General features: G+C 34.4%; 1 protein-coding gene across 2 annotated transcripts; it reads right to left on the minus strand.

Moving 5' to 3' along the window:
* Nucleotides 1-6,001: 6,001 nt before the first annotated feature.
* On the minus strand, nucleotides 6,002-15,573 carry LOC126709249 (uncharacterized). Of its 2 annotated transcripts, none has more exons than XM_050409395.1 (10): nucleotides 15,358-15,573; nucleotides 10,262-10,321; nucleotides 10,114-10,153; nucleotides 8,421-8,599; nucleotides 8,238-8,276; nucleotides 7,975-8,061; nucleotides 7,623-7,683; nucleotides 7,127-7,251; nucleotides 6,406-6,497; nucleotides 6,002-6,259 (listed from the first exon to the last, which is right to left on the minus strand). In XM_050409395.1, the coding sequence occupies exons 1-10, from the start codon at nucleotides 15,403-15,405 to the stop codon at nucleotides 6,145-6,147; spliced, it is 846 nt and encodes a 281-aa protein (XP_050265352.1). In that variant the 5' UTR covers nucleotides 15,406-15,573; the 3' UTR covers nucleotides 6,002-6,144. The 2 variants fall into 2 exon arrangements, with proteins under 2 accessions (XP_050265352.1, XP_050265351.1); XM_050409394.1 differs by having other exon boundaries at nucleotides 15,340-15,573.
* Between the last annotated feature and the right edge of the window lie 1,702 nt (nucleotides 15,574-17,275).

Genomic DNA, 17,275 nt, shown 5'->3' on the forward strand with positions numbered 1-17,275 from the left:
GATTCTCCACAAATTTATGATAACTATCCCAAAGAGCATAGCCAACGAGACAAGATGGCCTTGATTAATATTATATGCATACAAAGTGAGCACATAACCTACACTGTTGATGAGACTTCCTTTGTTCAAGAAATGTTTTCTTTTTTAAATGGAGTTTCAATCAAATATTGAATACATTATACCTTCAACGTTATGATTATATTGGGGTTGATGAATTTCCCACAAATTTCTCTAGTGATAAAGTTAATCTTATTCTAGAAAGATTTAAAGAATGTTCTTAATCTTTGTAAAGATTTTGTTGAACAAGAATTAATAAAACTGAACAAGAAGCATGCAAGAGTGATGTTGGGTAAACTAGGAGGAAGAGGCACTATGAAATGTATGCATAGATTCCTTTTAGTATTTGCTTCACGTATCCCACCTCGGTGAAAGAGGTCAAGAATAAAAAATTTGTTCAATAAGATTTAGCATATTGATTTGTCTTGTCTTGCTTGGGAGATTAGGATGTAAAGGATTAGTTGGACATCCGAGAGATTGAGATAGGACAGTTTGAAGTTTGAAATCGAAGATGAGTTCTTCTCCAACCTGGAGAGAATTTAAGCCCAATAAATAAATATAAAAAAGGCTCATTAATCTATTCTCTTATATTTTTACTCTATTTTATGTTTCATTTATTATGTGAGATGAGTTCAAGTTACACCTTTTTTAAACCATTGGATTTAAGTAAATCCAACGATCATGGCTTTTGAGTGGAGTTGTGGTGTGCCTTTGTGTTAGAACCCCTTTCCCTCTCCCTTGTGTGTGTGTGTGTTTGTTTCTCAAAAAAAAAAAAAAAAGTAGATCCAACGATAAAAAAAAAGACCCTCATTAATGCTAATATTCCGATTAGGATCTCATTAATTATCTCTTATTTATTATATTTTATATCTAACTCTAAACCCAAAAAAAGTGTTATATTTGACTCTCTCTCTCTACGTTTCTCTCTCTATCTCTTTCTCCTCCACCGTTTTTCCACCTCCACGGATAGATTGCCAGCAAAAGAAGGAAAAAACTAAATAAAAAAATAATTGCGGAACACTAACATCAGAGGTTTGTGAGAAGGAAAACAAAAATGAAAATCATTTTGGAACAACGGTGGAATGGTCATTGCATAGGACACAGTGGAGATAAAGCCACACCACACCAAAAATCAGATGAGCATTTTGGAGAAATTACTTTTCCCATTGCTTCAATTCGAGGTGCAAAACGAAGGGCTTCATAACAGGCATGGCAGCGCAGTTTCTGAATGTCTAGAGGTAAATAGTTATTTGCTAAATGAGAATCAGATTTGGAAGCTTGAATAATCTGAAAAGAAATATAATATAATAAGATAGCATTAAAGGGGGAAAAAACTGAAGAGATATGTAAATAATAAGATGTTGAATTTAGAAAAAGAAAACCAACAAATGCATGGACCAGAAGCAGTCAAATAAACATACCTAATGACAGGGGCGTAGCCAGGAATAATTACTTGGGGGGGGGGGGGGGGCGGGTTGTAGTTGAGATATACTAAAATATAATTCAACCAATTTTCATGTGATTCAAAACTACGACGATAATTTTTCGGTCCTTTATATGAATAGTCTATGTTTCTAACCTGTTATGAGATAAGCAAATCGAATTACATCTTGTTCGTTGATAGGGAATTCATATATTTATTTATGTGATCCTAGATCATGATCTATCCCTTTAGATTAAATTTTTGTGCATTTGGAGGGACGCTCAACAGACATTGAAGCATCAACATTTGTTTCTATAGATTACCTAAGTTTTGAATGACATACAACTTTTTCTTAAAAAAATGCATTAATTGTTTGTCATTTGCTCATTATTTGGCACCTAATTTCAATCCCAAAAAAAAAAAAAAATCAATTCAAAAAATGATAAACTAACTTGGAAGAGAGATATAATAAATTATCATATAAAATTCATTCTTACACAGTCTTATAGCCCTCACCCCACCCGGACCCACTCAAGAGACAAACAACACAAAAGCCAAAAAGGCTGAGTCATAGAGTTAGTGAGTCAAGAATAAAGAATCCAATAACAATAAACACAAAAAGATAAAGTCAAATAAATATAAATTGCTTTACTAGCAAAAGATATCACATACACATACTTGATATTTCTATTATGCTATTTAGTATTTAGTTTAGTTCTAGAGAAAAAGAGAGAGAATTGAGATGAGAATAATTGAATGAGATACCTTGAGGAATTGAGGTGATGGCTTTAGGACTTGAGGTTGAGCAATGAAGGCTAGGTGAGGTCAGTGACTAGTGGAGCTACAACATCACAGCGAGTCGGAGAGGTGTGATCGCATGACGTGAGGACTGGGAATTCAGGCAGCATGAACTGAGGCCGTCAAGCAGAGTGCAGAGGCATGACTGCATGAAGACTAGGAATTTAGGCAGAAGCGTGAGGTGATTTTTGTTTGATTAGGATTAGGGATTTCAAATTTGGGGTTGGGCTGGGCTAGAAGTGTCTTTAGTTTAGAGGAGAAGAATTTTGTATGATTAAGGATTTTGGGTTGGCTGGCTGGGCTGAATGTAAACAAATATTTTTGTTTTATTTGAAGTTGTATTGGACTAGTTGTTGAAAATAATTTGGGGGGGCCGGATCTAAATCTTGGAGGGGCCCATGTCTTTTTTTTATATACTCTAAGGGAAAATTTAAAAATTTTGGGGGGGCCGTGCTAATTAGCTCCACCCCTGCCTGATCATTTAACCAGGAGTTAGTAATCTCCTCCTCATAGTATTCTACGCTAGACTAGCTTCTGAAATCTTTCTTTGATTTAGACACATTTGCCAATTCCTTTGGAAGTTTTTTTACAACTCTTACATCATTAGCCAGAACATTAATAAATTGATCTTCATCAAAAACATCCGAGAAGTGACTGCAAATCGAACAAAATGATTTTCATTTTTGTTTTCCTTCTCACAAACCTCCAATGTCAGTGTTCCGCAGTTATTTTTATTTTATTTTTTTCCTTCTTCTGCCAACAATCTATCCATGGAGATGGAACAACGGTGGAGGAGGAAGAGATAGAGAGAGAGTCAAATATAACACTTTATTGGGTTTAGAGATAGATATAAAATATAATAAATGAAGAATAATTAATGAGATCCTAATCAGAATATTAGCATTAATGAGGGTCTTTTTTTTACCGTTGGATCTACTTAAATCCAATGGTTTAAAAAATGTGTTAACTTGAACTCTTCTCTTATTATGTATATAGTATTTTAAAAAGTCACATGACTAGCATGTGAGTTTTAATGAAGTTGGATGGGTAAGATTTAGTTGTTATATCTTTTTTCTCTTTTTTTTTGAGAAAAATCCCCTCAGGGGTAGAGATCTTATTATTGCATCCTCAATAAATCAAGTTGGTACACCTCAAGAATGTCTGGTGGAACAAACTTCATCCAGACCAAAAAAGGATAACTGGCAACTCACCTAGCAAGCTTATGTGCCACATAGTTTCCTTCTTTATTAATATGCTTAACTGAAATGTAAGAAAAACAAGAAAATAATCGTTTGATATCCAACAATACATGACCCAAAGCTGAGTGATCCATGTGACCTCCATTGATAGAGGTAATAGTGTTTGCAGAATCTCCTTCCACAATCACCCTGTCAAAACCGAGTTCCTTAGCAAAAACCAAAGCCTGGCGAGCCGCTAACACTTCCACCATCTCCACCGAAGTAGGTAGTGGAATTTGTTGTGAGAGAGCAGCCATAACTAATTCTTGTTCATTCCGGATTATAATGCCGATGCCAGCTAGTCCATCCTGTGAGAAAACCGCTCCGTCGGGGTTCGCCTTGACACAGGTTTCAGGTGGTGGCCTCCAACGCACTACACGAGTTGTCCTCGGTATTGTGGCATGCGTAGGACGTAGCTGCTGAAACTCCTGAAGAGCATCATAAGCAGAGGAAGGAATCTACCCCAGTGGAAGTGCTGTTTCACCCAGACGGACTTTATTGCGCCGCATCCAAACTGCAGAGACCATCATTGCAAAAAGCTCGAAGGAGGTTTTTACAAGTGAAGCACTATCAATGACTTCAAGAAAGGAGGCACAGTGTACTGTGTCTGCCTTCAGTTGAATATAATAGCTAGTCTTTTCTTATATTTTCCAAAAAAAAAATCAAATTTGAATATATCTTAAGCTATTTGAGTCCAACCATTGATATTTAATTGTTCTAGCTTCAATCCTATTGTGTTTTTCTTTGCTTTAATCCTGTTTGTTGTCGGGGCAGCCCAACAAACTTTAAGGCCTAAAGCGATATATTTAAATGCGGCTTTTTTGTTATTACTTAAATAATATTTAACTAGTTTTTGATATCATAATTTTTTTTATAACAAAAATCCATTCTTTTTATCTTGTAATATGCTTTTTTTTTTTTTTTGTTGGTTGAAATGCTAAAGCTATAATAAATTTAACTACAAAAAACTTACAAACGATGTATCAATGAATGTGATTAGTGACACTTCAAAAAAATAATAAACAATTATATGAATGAATGATGTTAGAGATATTATAAATTTTACAACATGAGACTTATAAAGATGTATCACCAATCATAAAAATTAATTAAAAATGCATTTAGTTTGTTGATGTTCACAAATCATATTAATTGTCACATCAATTTGTAAAGGTTTTGAAGTAAAATTTATAGTATTTATAGCATTTTCCCATCTAAATTATTTCTTGTGATTAGTGACACATATTTGTAAGCCCTATGTATTTAAATTTGTATTATCCCTAGCATTATTAAATTCTTTGGAACTTCTTAAAAGTAGAGAAAAAATGTAAAACTATTTTTTTTCCCCTATATCTCAAAATATATATATTTCAATTTTTACCCCAAAATTTGGGGGTCTTTCTCTTGTATGGGCCCTAAGCGATGGCCTAAATGGCCTAGGCCTAAGGCCGGCCCTATTTGTTGTTTAATTTTCTTCTTAAATCCTTGTTACAAATTAAATACAAGTTCTCCCCATCACATTATAATTTTTTTTGTTTGTTGCTCAAATTTCTTCTTAAATCCTTGTTACTTATAATTTTTTTTATCGATGATATAAATAGAAGTTTTGAAGATTGAAGGTAAAAATTACAATTGTGAAAGCCAAGGGCTAATTTAGAATAGACGCTAGACTTAGGGTGTGTAAAGTGTTTTTTTTAAAGATAGAGTAGATAATAAGGGAAGGGAAAATATGGTCTATCTACAAACATAAGACACCACCAAAAAATGCTATTACACCAGAAGTGTCACTTTAACCTCCATGTAAAGTGCACTCTAACCCAATTATTTTATGGCTTCCCCCTTGAGAAATTTTGAGCCTTTCTTAAAAAAAAAACAAAAGAAGATCACATACAAAAATAGACAATCACAACTTCTTTCATAACTTGTTGAAGTGACAAATTGGGATTAGGGCAACATTATTTCCATTAAGACCACCCCTGTCATCACTTTTATTATACACAAATCACAACTTGCCACCTTGACAAATGTAAAAAATATTGTGAAATTTAATTGTTCCTCAAGACCTATCATATTAGGAGTATCCACTAAAATTTCAAGAAATTTTGTTTCATTTTATGCCATTTGTGCCCCATGTTCCCTCGTGGTTAAATGCAGGAAAAGGGATCTATGTTGTGCATGGGCAGGACCATGAACCAGGTAAAGGGATCTATGTTCACAGGCAGGACCATGAATAATATGGGGGTAAGATCTGTCCATTGAATCCTCCAATTCCCTCAAATTTTTATTCCCTCCAAATTAGTTTTAGATATAAGATGCATGACATTTAAAAATCAAATAAATATCATGATTCACATCTACCTAAGAATTGAAAAAAATGGGAGGATTCAATAATAATATATTAGCTTCCCCATCAACATATGGAGGCCACCATTCCAACATGACCTTTATGCAAGCTTTTGACAGAACATGCATTATAGATATAAGATAATCAAACAGCAAGAAAGCCTCTCCTTTTTTTCCTATATTGAAATCAAACTAACCGAGCCCATCATTTAAAAAACAGGGGATATATAATATTGGTTTTTAGAAGAAATTGATTAAAAAAAGAAGAAGAAAGACAACTATAATTCATACATCAGTTAAGATTAATGAAGATACAATCACAACATATGCCAGAAAAAAGAAAATGGCTATCTGAATGAAGAACTTTGGATTCTCCCTCATGTTAGGGGATGTAACAGCCCTGTAAACCAGAAAAACTTTCATTTAGTTAGGATCAAAATAAAAGGAAATGTCTTTTTGGGAGAAAAGAATTTACAGATATAAAGTGAAATCTAATACTCCGAGTTTTACTGATGGAATTGAATTCAGGCTGCAAGAAGCCAATACCTGGCAATGCGCTGAGAGAATCGGTGAAAGGGTAAACTCTGGATAAAGACAATGCCTGGGCCCGTTAGAGTAGCTGTTACTAGATTGTCACCCTGCAAGTTGACAAACACAATTAAGAAAAACTACCTTCTTGGAAAGTAGAAACAAAATAATTGATGTGGTATTAGGACAGTTATGGGTATCAGTGAAGATGAGGTAATTTTGGGCACCAAACTGGCTGGACCCAACAAATGAGACCCTATTTGTTGGGTATAAAACGACACAAAATTAGCTCTTCCAAGATAATGCAACTACAGAAAAGCTGGGTCAACCTTATCTCTAAGGTCCCAGAACCACCTAATTTTTCACCATTGGAGGCAGCAACATATACCTAAGGTGCTACTTATCAAAAACATATATACCTAAGGTGCTAAACTTGCCCAGCTTCAATATTACCATTTGAAAAACAATGCATACGTAGAATTTTTCTTTGCTAACAAGGTTAATTGAAAATATGAAGAACAATGCACTTTATTTTAAAGGTTTTCCGGAATCAGCATCTCCAAAATAATTGAGAGTAAGGTTGCCTATCAATCACCACTCTCAAACCCTGGGGAGGTGTCTCAGAATATCTTACGGTTACTACTACACATGGTGTAAACACCAATGACATCATACAAATGGGTGGAGTTGATGAAAAACCGCAAGGAAACAAAAAGTAAGATGGATAATCAAAGCTCACCCCAAACACTGCTCTTCTCATAGGACCATTGTACTTTACTTGAACATTGACTGCGGTTGTCAGGGCAACAATACAAGATACATCAACAACTAATAACTCACCCACTTCAAGATTTTTCTGCACAACTAGCAAACAGAGAAACCCACAGAGGATTAGTCTAAAGGGTGAACATTGAAGCTTGATTTTGGTACTCTGAACTAAAGATATACCTATCCAGGAAGTAAGATAATCATCCAAGAAACACACACACAAAAAGAAGAAGAAGAAGAAGCATTTAAGGGTTTTTTTTCCCCCTCTTGGGGGGGGGGGGGGGGGGTGTACCTATCCAGGAAGTAAGATAATCAACAAAGAAGCACAAAAAAAGGAAAAAAGAAAAGGGTTTTTTTCCCCTTGTTGGGGGGGGGGGGGGGGGGGGTTGTTTGTTAAAAAATAAAGGAAGAAAACAGAAACAAAACAAATTTTATAAGAATGTATATTTGAGTCAGAAAGTTCATACCTGATCCACCCGCAAGTATGAATGCAAGCCCCTGGCCTGATAGCTTCTGTCTCAGAAATCCCTATAATTACATTAACATATTATTTACCCTAAATAGAAACATTTACATGCCACCCTAATACATACACACAGCAAAATTGGGAGACCAGAGAAAAAATGCAGAGTGATAGAACATTCCCCCCAAAAGGGGAGGAAAATGAAGAAGAAGAAGAAGAAGAAGAAGAAGAGGAGAGAATGAAGAAAGAAACAAGACTCAACTGCTAGAAGGAGCAATGGCAAGAGGCCAGTCAAACCAAAAAATAAAAAGAAGAGAGAGGAGAGGAGGCAAATCTTAAACTACCAAATATCTCACCTCAGCACCAGCGATGACATTACGTGCTCGTTGATCAACTGTATTACTGACCTTCACATCATTGACTGAGCAAAGGAATGCATCTGGCTACAATCAATTTCAACTAAGTCACATAAAAATCTAGATGACAGAGAAAGAGAAAGACAAGGTGATAGCAGAAGACAACCACAGTACATTGGTCACAGCAGACTGGGAAAATACATGAAAAGGATTGTAAACTTAGAAGAACAAATGGACAATTAAAGCAAATAATTTAGCTCTACCTGACATAAAATTTCTCCATTAAACATAGCCAAATCAATCTGTAAAATAATGTCCATCCAGAAACATAAATAAGACTATAGTTAGCTATATCCAATAAAAGTATGGATCGTCAGCCATGCCCACTTAAAATGAGCAAGAAATGAAGTATTCATAGATATGTGGTATGTCTGAAAAGCACTAACCGGGAGAATCCTTGCAAGAGAAGGTGCAGCAATCCCAACAAATCCATCAGTTGGACCAGGATTACGAAGAATTATGCTACTCAAACTCTTCCCAAAAAGCCATTGCCACATACCTACTTCATTTTCAGGGACAAAAACATTTTCCATTTCGATGAACCCAGACATGAAGCACATGGAACCTACAATTTTTTGCAACACATTAAAAAACACAAGGACATTTTATGATCTGTAACTCAAAAAAAAAAACGTAATACGACTTTGGTCAAGTATGGAATGTCAAATTAAATCTATAATCCACTTTATAAAATAGAAGATAACTATTTGAGATTACGACAATCCCATAAAGATTCCGACAAGTAATTTTCAATGAGCTCTCCATGTCTTTTCCCTGACATTAATAAAATTCCATCACTTAGGGAGCCAACAAACCAGCAACAACCCCCTTCTAAATGTATATAACTGCGTTGGCTAGATTGAGGATTCAAGAAGATGATCTTCTGGCCAATGAATGTGGACTATTAAGAATTGCACAGAAAAATAAAAATTGCATCCAGTAGCCTTTCCTGAATAATGTGTATCTGGGTGTGGATATGCAAGCCAAAATAGCAAAGGAATTAAGGAACTAAGAACAGAAGTAAGGAGCAGTATTTGCTCTACAAAAGTAAGAGCAGGTCATTCCTAAGAACAACAATAACTCAAAGGCAGTGCAATGCATGTGGAGCACAACCAGACATCCAGATTGAAGTCAAAGTAGAGGAAATCCATTTCTGAGTAAGTTGACATGAACTAGCATCCAAACGACAAAAATCCTTAGCATATTATACATAAAATTTGATTAACTAATTAATTGATCCCTTTTCCTTTCTCAGTATCCAAAGTGTGTACAATGCAAAGATTTAACAGTATTAATTCAAAGGTAGTGCAGTGCATGTGGAATACAACCAGACATCCAGTTTGAAGTGTAAAGGAAATCTATTTCTGGGCAACTCGACATAAATTAGCATTCAAACAATAACAATCCTTAGCATAGTATACATAAAGTTTAATTAACTAATTAATTGATCCCTTCTCCTTTTCTCAGTATCCAAAGTATGTACAATGAAAAGATTTACTAACACAACATCCTTCCAAAATAAAAAGGAAAAGAAAAGATGCATTCCATACAAAGTAATGTCAATCAAACAGCTTCCAAATTAAAAGTAAGGCTAAAATAGTAAAATGCAATCTTAGGCAAACCACACTTCAAGTGAAACCAGTTTGTTATTAAAATCAATCAAGCAAGTTAAAAGCTCTTGGCATGCCTCAAATGGATAGATAGGCCCCTAATCTACGCATAGCCATGATTGGCAATGAGAAACATCATAGGATAAGATTATCTATGTCATCCATCACCCCAAAAAAAGTCTCTGACACTATACTTCTTTAATCACTAAGATAATTTTCTCATTGACTACTTTAGTATCAACTGCAAGAATGTAATCCTCAATAGATAAGCAACAAAATTAAAAATTAGCATATAGATGTGCACTGACTAACCCAACTACACCCCCCCCCCCCCCAAAAAAAAAAAAAAAAAAAAAAAAAGCAGGAGAAAAATTAGAAAGAAAAAAAATGGCTGATAGGATAACAAATTGATATCATTTCTCTTTAGATAGACCATCAACTAAACCATCCATCAAAAACACAAACTTACCAGGCTTTGCAACAACCTTTTCTTGTGGCTTCAACATTATCTGAAAATGCAAAAACCATCCAATTAAATGTTTTAAGAGAAATAAAGATACAGGAGCTGAGGAATAAGGGGAAAAACATTATACACTTTGGAGCAATAAGGAATATACCTGAACCACCTGAGCTTCACCACCCAGAATCTGAAAAGGTATCACAGCATCTTGTGGGCTCTACAGTAGTAAAATATGAATATCAGTTAGAAAGACATCAAAATCCATCAAGTATTTGCACAATTCACTTAACACGAGCACACATACTCCTTACATCAAACCGACAAAAACCAAAAAAATGAGCTTAAACAAGGAATAACCACAAAATCACATGCAAATAAGTTCATAGCAGAGCATTGGATTCAAAGTAGATTTTATCATATCAGATTTCCATCCCTGACTAAGAAAGCAATGGATAAACTACAGAGAACCCACAAAACACAAAAATGACACTCTACAGATACTGTTTGCATACAAGAACATACACTACTCTATATAGAGTAGACTCATATTAAGTCTACAATATGATCATAATTCATACATGAGTATCCATTTTGTATGCTAGTTATGGTTGAAACTCATATTGAGTCTACAATTTGTCCAGACATTACATTTTGTATGCTAACTGTTGAAACTCATTTTCAACTAAGTAAGATGACCATTCACCATAACTTCCCAGCATTTTTGGTTATCATTTCTCTTTAGTTTGCTTTAGAGTTCTACATTTTCTATCCCCTTGAGAAAGAACTACAGAAGAGATACACATTTTTAGATTAATTAACTAGAAATAATTGCATTTTCTTTTTACAAGTAAAAGTTTTACTTAAAGGGAAAATGCATACAAAGGACGATTATTTTTTGATAGTTATAAATGGGGGAGAGGGTATTTGAACCCTGGACATCTCCATTAGAAAAACCAAGAGATGCCAGTTGAGTACAAGACTCTTGGCCATACAAAGGACTATAATAATACATCCTCATATAAAATTACATTTAAAAGCAATGAAATCTAAAAAAGTATCACAATCTAAATTTCCAAAAGCATGAATTCAATCATATAATGAGCATAAGACAATACTCTTCAAAGATTTTTTGCTTTACTCTATATTATTAAGGGTGCGACTATTCCTCACCAAATTTTCTACATTATGCAAAGAGGGACAGCACCTCAAATGTCACCCTTCTCACTACGGCAAAATCTCCCTTTCCATGAGGCAAATACATATATGAACTTGCAAGGCATTAATCAATGTACTCACATAAGGTTAACTAGGGAAATATGGAACCCTATATTAGAGAAAATGTAACTGAGGTTAGCGGGGTGGAAGAAGTTGTACTTTTCTAAGGGAGGTAAGCTCACTTTAATAAAGAGCACACTTCCAAGCATGCCTACATATTTTCTCTCTCTTTTTCCCTTCCCCTCTATTCATGCAAAACAGATTGAAAATTTTGCAGAAAGATTTTCTATGGGATAGTTTAAGAAATGAATTTAAACTCCATCTTGTTATCTGGAAGAAGATCTATGAATCAATTCAACATGGCAGATTGGGCAAAAGGAGTTCAGTATCTTTTAACCAAGTTCTATTGGGAAAATGGTTATTGAGGTTTGCCACGGAAAAAGATGTTTCTGGAGGAAGGTGGTGGACAAAAAATACATGAAGTGGCTGGAAGAAGGTGGTTGGTGTTTGATGGCAAGCAGGGACCCCTGCTTTATTTGTCTCTGGAAACATATCATACGGGGCTGGGGAAAGTTTTCTAACTGCATCACCTTTGAGGTTGGTAATGGTACCAATATTCATCTCTGGCATGATAGGTGGCTTGGGGATGGTTGTCTTAAAGACACTTTCCCAGAACCCAGATTGATATAGACATGCTCAAATAAGAAGGCTACTGTGGCAGACTATATGATCTGGAAAGCAGGTCATCTTCATTGTGATGTCACCTTTCTTAAAGCTATCCAAGACTGGAAGATGTATGTCTTAATAGATTTCCTTAATTTTATATCCTCCATAAAGGTCAATCAAGATGCTAAAGACTATATTGATTGGGGACCATCAAAGAGCAGGTCATTCGAGGTCAAATCCTTTTATAAAGAGCTATATGCGGGAGATGTGCAGTATTTCTTGTGGAAAGGTATTTGGAGGATCAAATCTCCTACTAAGGTATACTTTTTATTTGGACAGCAGCATTGGAGAAAACTCTGACTCTAGATAACCTACGAAGAAGAAACATAATTGGTTTTTTTTTTTTTTTTTGAAGAAGAAGAAGAAGAAGAAACATAATTGTTGTGTAATGGTGTTGCATGTATAAGAAGGATGGAGGATCAGTTGATCAGTTGCATCTACATTGAGATATGGCCAGATACTTATGGTCTTCATTGTTCTGTTTATTTGGGCTAAGTGGGTCAGCCTATGAGGGTATTTGATATGCTATTTTGTTGGAAGGTGAGGTTTGCTAGACATCGGAATGGTGATATTTAGAATGTGATCCCTTTGTACTTAATGTGGACTATCCAGAAAGAACACAGTCGTTGAATGTTTGAAGGATTCAAACATACTACAATTTATTTTAAGCAAATTTTTTATGTGCTTTGTACAAGTAGGTGGCCATACCTAGGAGCCATTCCTACTCTAATTTTCTCAAGTTCCTAGATTCTTGTACTTTCTATTGATTTCTTGCAAATTTTGTTGATTTCTCACTTTTAAGTACACCACCCATATACTTGTTTTTGTATTTTTTTTTTCTTAAGAAAATTTTTACTTACCTTAAATGAGGATGAACTACCAATTCCTCACAAATCATACACGTGCAGTATCTATGCACAATTATTCCCCTTCTCCTTAGGTTGCCAACTGTCAGTATTTTGCCAGAAGCAAACGTCTGCAGTCCATCCAAACAATGCTACTTTTCTTGGTAGAAATATTCTTTTTTGGAACTTCCCTTGTACAACTCTGTACTAGGTTGCACCTCTTTTCAATGTATCTATTACTTATCAGGGGAAAAAATTTGCATTTTCAACTGTAAAGGTTCATATTTCTTACTGATGTTGACAAGTATAACACCTAAAGATATTAGTTATGCCACAGAAAAAACTCCAAAAGATTCAGTGTCCATTTGGCATCAGCTTATTTTTCTTTTTGCTGAAAGTTGGTTAAAGTATACTAGTAATTGAAAAGGTGAGGCTATAAAAAGCTGTACATAACCAAAATAAGCTAAAAATAAACTAAAAAACTCATGGAAAATGTACACTCAATAACCAAATCTCAGCTGCAGCTTTAAGAAAAAGCATGAAGGGAAGAGAATGTATTATGCCATATTAATAATTTTCCTAAGACTTTTTTAGGTTCAATTCTCTATATCTATACCATTAGACATACTATGTGATTATTGAAACTTCAATATATCTATCCATAACAAGACTCAATATTTAGCATAAGTTTAATTCCTAAAAACATTAACTGGGAAAACCCAATCTAATTAATTCTCATTGAAGTCGACTTGCTTTTATTAGTTGTTTTACTCTCCCTAATCTAAATCTTGCATTGTTCACTGCCAATAGCCTTGTAGCTCAGCTAGCACTTCCTGGTGTTTCCAACGTAGACATCTACATTTCAAATCCCCCCTCCCCCATTATTCGAATTATTGAACTATCAAAAAAAATATGCAACCACCAGTCTAGTCATCCCTAAATTTACACAACTTACAAGATTAACAGATATGGTTTTTTTTTTGATAAGTACAGATATGATTAAATGTTATGATATGAAGTGCAACTAGTAATTAGACTTACTACTTCTGCTCTAAATAATTTGCCAAATTCTTGGCTGAATTCGCAAAACGATAGCTGTTGGCAATGCATTCTGAATTCAGTCATCCCAATCTATCAATAGTTTTCCTTAAGTAGCCTATTCAAGTTATAAAATTTATTGCTTATAAATAAATAAATAAATAAAATCAGTTGGATGCTTGTAATTTGTGTATTTGATTGTTTTGGTCCCTTGCTGTATACTTCCTGTATACTTGGGTGACTCCTTTTTATGATTTTGAATAGAATTTTCTTTACTTATCAAAAATAAATAAATAAATAAATAACAGTTTTGTGCCCTATAGTATTGAGTCCACAAATCAAAATCCTAAAAGCAATACGTGAATAATTAAAATGGCTACACCCTCAAGAATCCTATCTACTCTAGCTAGCCAAGGGATGCCCTCCATGTGGGAAGATCTAGGAGCAGTTGGTCCAGCCATTTAACTTGCAGTAAGCATGCTTCATAGACATCATGAGCAATACACCCTACTGTTAATGCCAACTTGAATTAGGAGAGGGCATATGAATCTTGCTCCAAGCACAACTCCTATGATGGCTTGGAGGAATCTAATTTTAAGTGGTTGAATTAATAGGCTAGCTGAGGATAATGGCTGTATGCCTGTACCGTAAATACAGCAGCAATGCCTTCTCCAACTTCAGGAATGATTAGTATTCTTGCTCCATGTCAAATTCTTGTTTCACCACTTGATGCACTAACAGCCTCTCCGAATATCATCTTTGTTGCTCCAGAAGATATATCCCAAACAATCTGCCTTCACTTAGAATTTCCCTTACTGTCATTTTCTTTCTTTGCACCTCTCTCACTACACTTTCCACTCTTTCCTATCAATACATAATTTACTTCTTTGTTAAAAAAAAAAAAAAATTATATGCCTAATGATCCTTATTTTCCTAGAAAACCTAATCATTGATTAATCTTTACCATTTAGAAAATTGCGATTCTCCTCCTCATTGAGATCAGCATGTGCTAGAAAATAGCATTTTGCTATTTTTCTTAAACCTCCATGAACTAACTACGTTAATAACTTGAAACCATTGATCAAACTTAGCTAATAGCGTAATTGTCTCACAAACTTGCCTCCGCCAAATGAAAACCTAAATACAAACTGAATAACAAAATCTCCAACAATGTACATAAAGCAAATCGGTAATCGGATCAAACGCCAAACCAAAAGCAAGTCACTAAATTCACATACAAAATTAAAAGAACCAACTCCATTCAGCTACCGCGAGATGTGTTCAAAAATAACAGAAATAAATAAATAAATAAAAACTTCAACTTTCTTCATTTTCCTAAGTTTTCTAGGCAACCAAACAGAGAGAAAAGAACAAAAACCAAAAATGCCATCGAATTGTGGAAGACACATAGTGTTGAAGTAGTGAGCACCTGATAGACGTAAGGTTGGAAAGGCGTTGAGAAAAACGGTGCGGCCATGGCGAAAACGCAGCGAATAGATTTGAATTCAGAGAGATCCAACAGAATGGAATCGTTCAATTTTTCCTTTTGAGATTTCAATAGACCTCCATTGTCGTGATCGGATCGAAAACGAGAGAAATTCAGTGAGGTTTGAATGATTTTGCTTAAAATGTAAAGGGGTTCTGGGGGTCTTCGTAAACTAAATGAAAGAGATTGAAGTTACCAAAATAACCTTGATTGTCAACGAATTTGCCTGTGGAATTGGCCGGGTTTGGTGTCTTTTTTGTCAGACTGAGCTTTCAATTACTGGTTCAGGTTTTTGTCTTTGATGTGGGATTCGTTGAATGGAGTACACGTGGTATTAATTGTGAAGTGGCGTCTTTCTATTGGTTATGCCTCAACTCTCGACGTGTTCATGTAAAAACAACTACGTCCCTCCTGCTCAGATGTGCTCACTTCTCCGTCGTTTCACATGAACCCATCGTCGTTTTGGCCTTCCCAAATTTCTTACAGCTGTATTACTTCTTTTAGGACCATGGTAACTCTAACCAACTTTGTGACAATTTATAAGGAAATATTTAAACGAGTCACATAATCGTGTGATTACGAGTACATGTGAATAGTTTCTATAACTGTCACGTAGTACGGTAGTAGTGAGTTGGAAAAATTTTTTGGCTTGAAGGTAATTTTATTTTTACCTCTATAATGGGAAAGTGCATTAAGATCGCTTGAACTTTTATGTGGTTGAACTAAGACTTGTCTCTTTTTTTTCCTGCCAATTTAGTTATTAATTATTGGCATAAATTTTTGAAGGGGTAAAAAAATTTAATAATGGTTTTACTCAGAGATGAAGCTAAGAATTTATATTTGGGAGGCCAAACATAAAATTAGACAATTAATTTTTTCTCTGTATATATTAATTATAGGACAAAACTTAGGCACAGTATCTTAGGTGTTATTCCTTAAGTTCCTCTCTTAAAATTCTGTCATGTGGATTTTTTTCTCATAGGATGGAAATGTATTTTTTAATTAAGTAGCTACATGGCTGAATTTTAAAAGGGAAATATAAAGAACAGCACTTAAGTACTGTACTTAAATCTTGCCCTTAATTATATCCATACTAATAGTAACATACATACAGTTTAATAATCAGAACCCAAAGATGTATTATTTTTGAATTATCGTCTCCTAAACTTGTCCATGAACCTAGATTTTTCAAATTAAATTATCACCCATTAAATATAATGACTAAAATTTAAAAATTGCTAAATAAAAGACAAACAATCATTCAAATTTCAATATATAAGAAAATCTAATAACTACAACCAAATACATGTTATATTATTTTATATATAAATTAAATGATAAAAATAATATATTTTAATCATATACAATTATAATGTTATGATATATTGATTATTTTAATATTTTAAGAACAAATAAATATATGAGAAAAGTCAAATCAAATGAAATGAAAATAAAATAAAAAGTACATGGTAAAGTGGGATTAGCCTACACGGCTACACACTTGCTTTTGTAGTAAGGATTTTAACCACACACGTGGTTATCTAGTGGAGGATGATAATTGCTTGAGAAGTCCTACGTCCACAATAATTATATAATAATTTCACAACAAATTTTAAGTGATAAGTTGTTATTGGTTCTAATTTTAATCCACAACTTAAATAACTATTTTGTTCACGCGTAACAGTTAATAATAACTTGCCACTTAAGATTTGTTATAAAAATATTGTGAATATAACTTTTTTTTTTATTAAAATAACTCCACTATATATATACTAATTTTTTTTCCAAATATGTTGGGGGGGTGGGGGGGGGAAGGCCCCTTTGGTCCCAACGTGGCTCGGCCACTGGTTTTACTATTTTT

This window comes from Quercus robur, chromosome 12 (assembly GCF_932294415.1).
Source record: "Quercus robur chromosome 12, dhQueRobu3.1, whole genome shotgun sequence".
Classification (NCBI taxonomy): Eukaryota; Viridiplantae; Streptophyta; class Magnoliopsida; order Fagales; family Fagaceae; genus Quercus; species Quercus robur.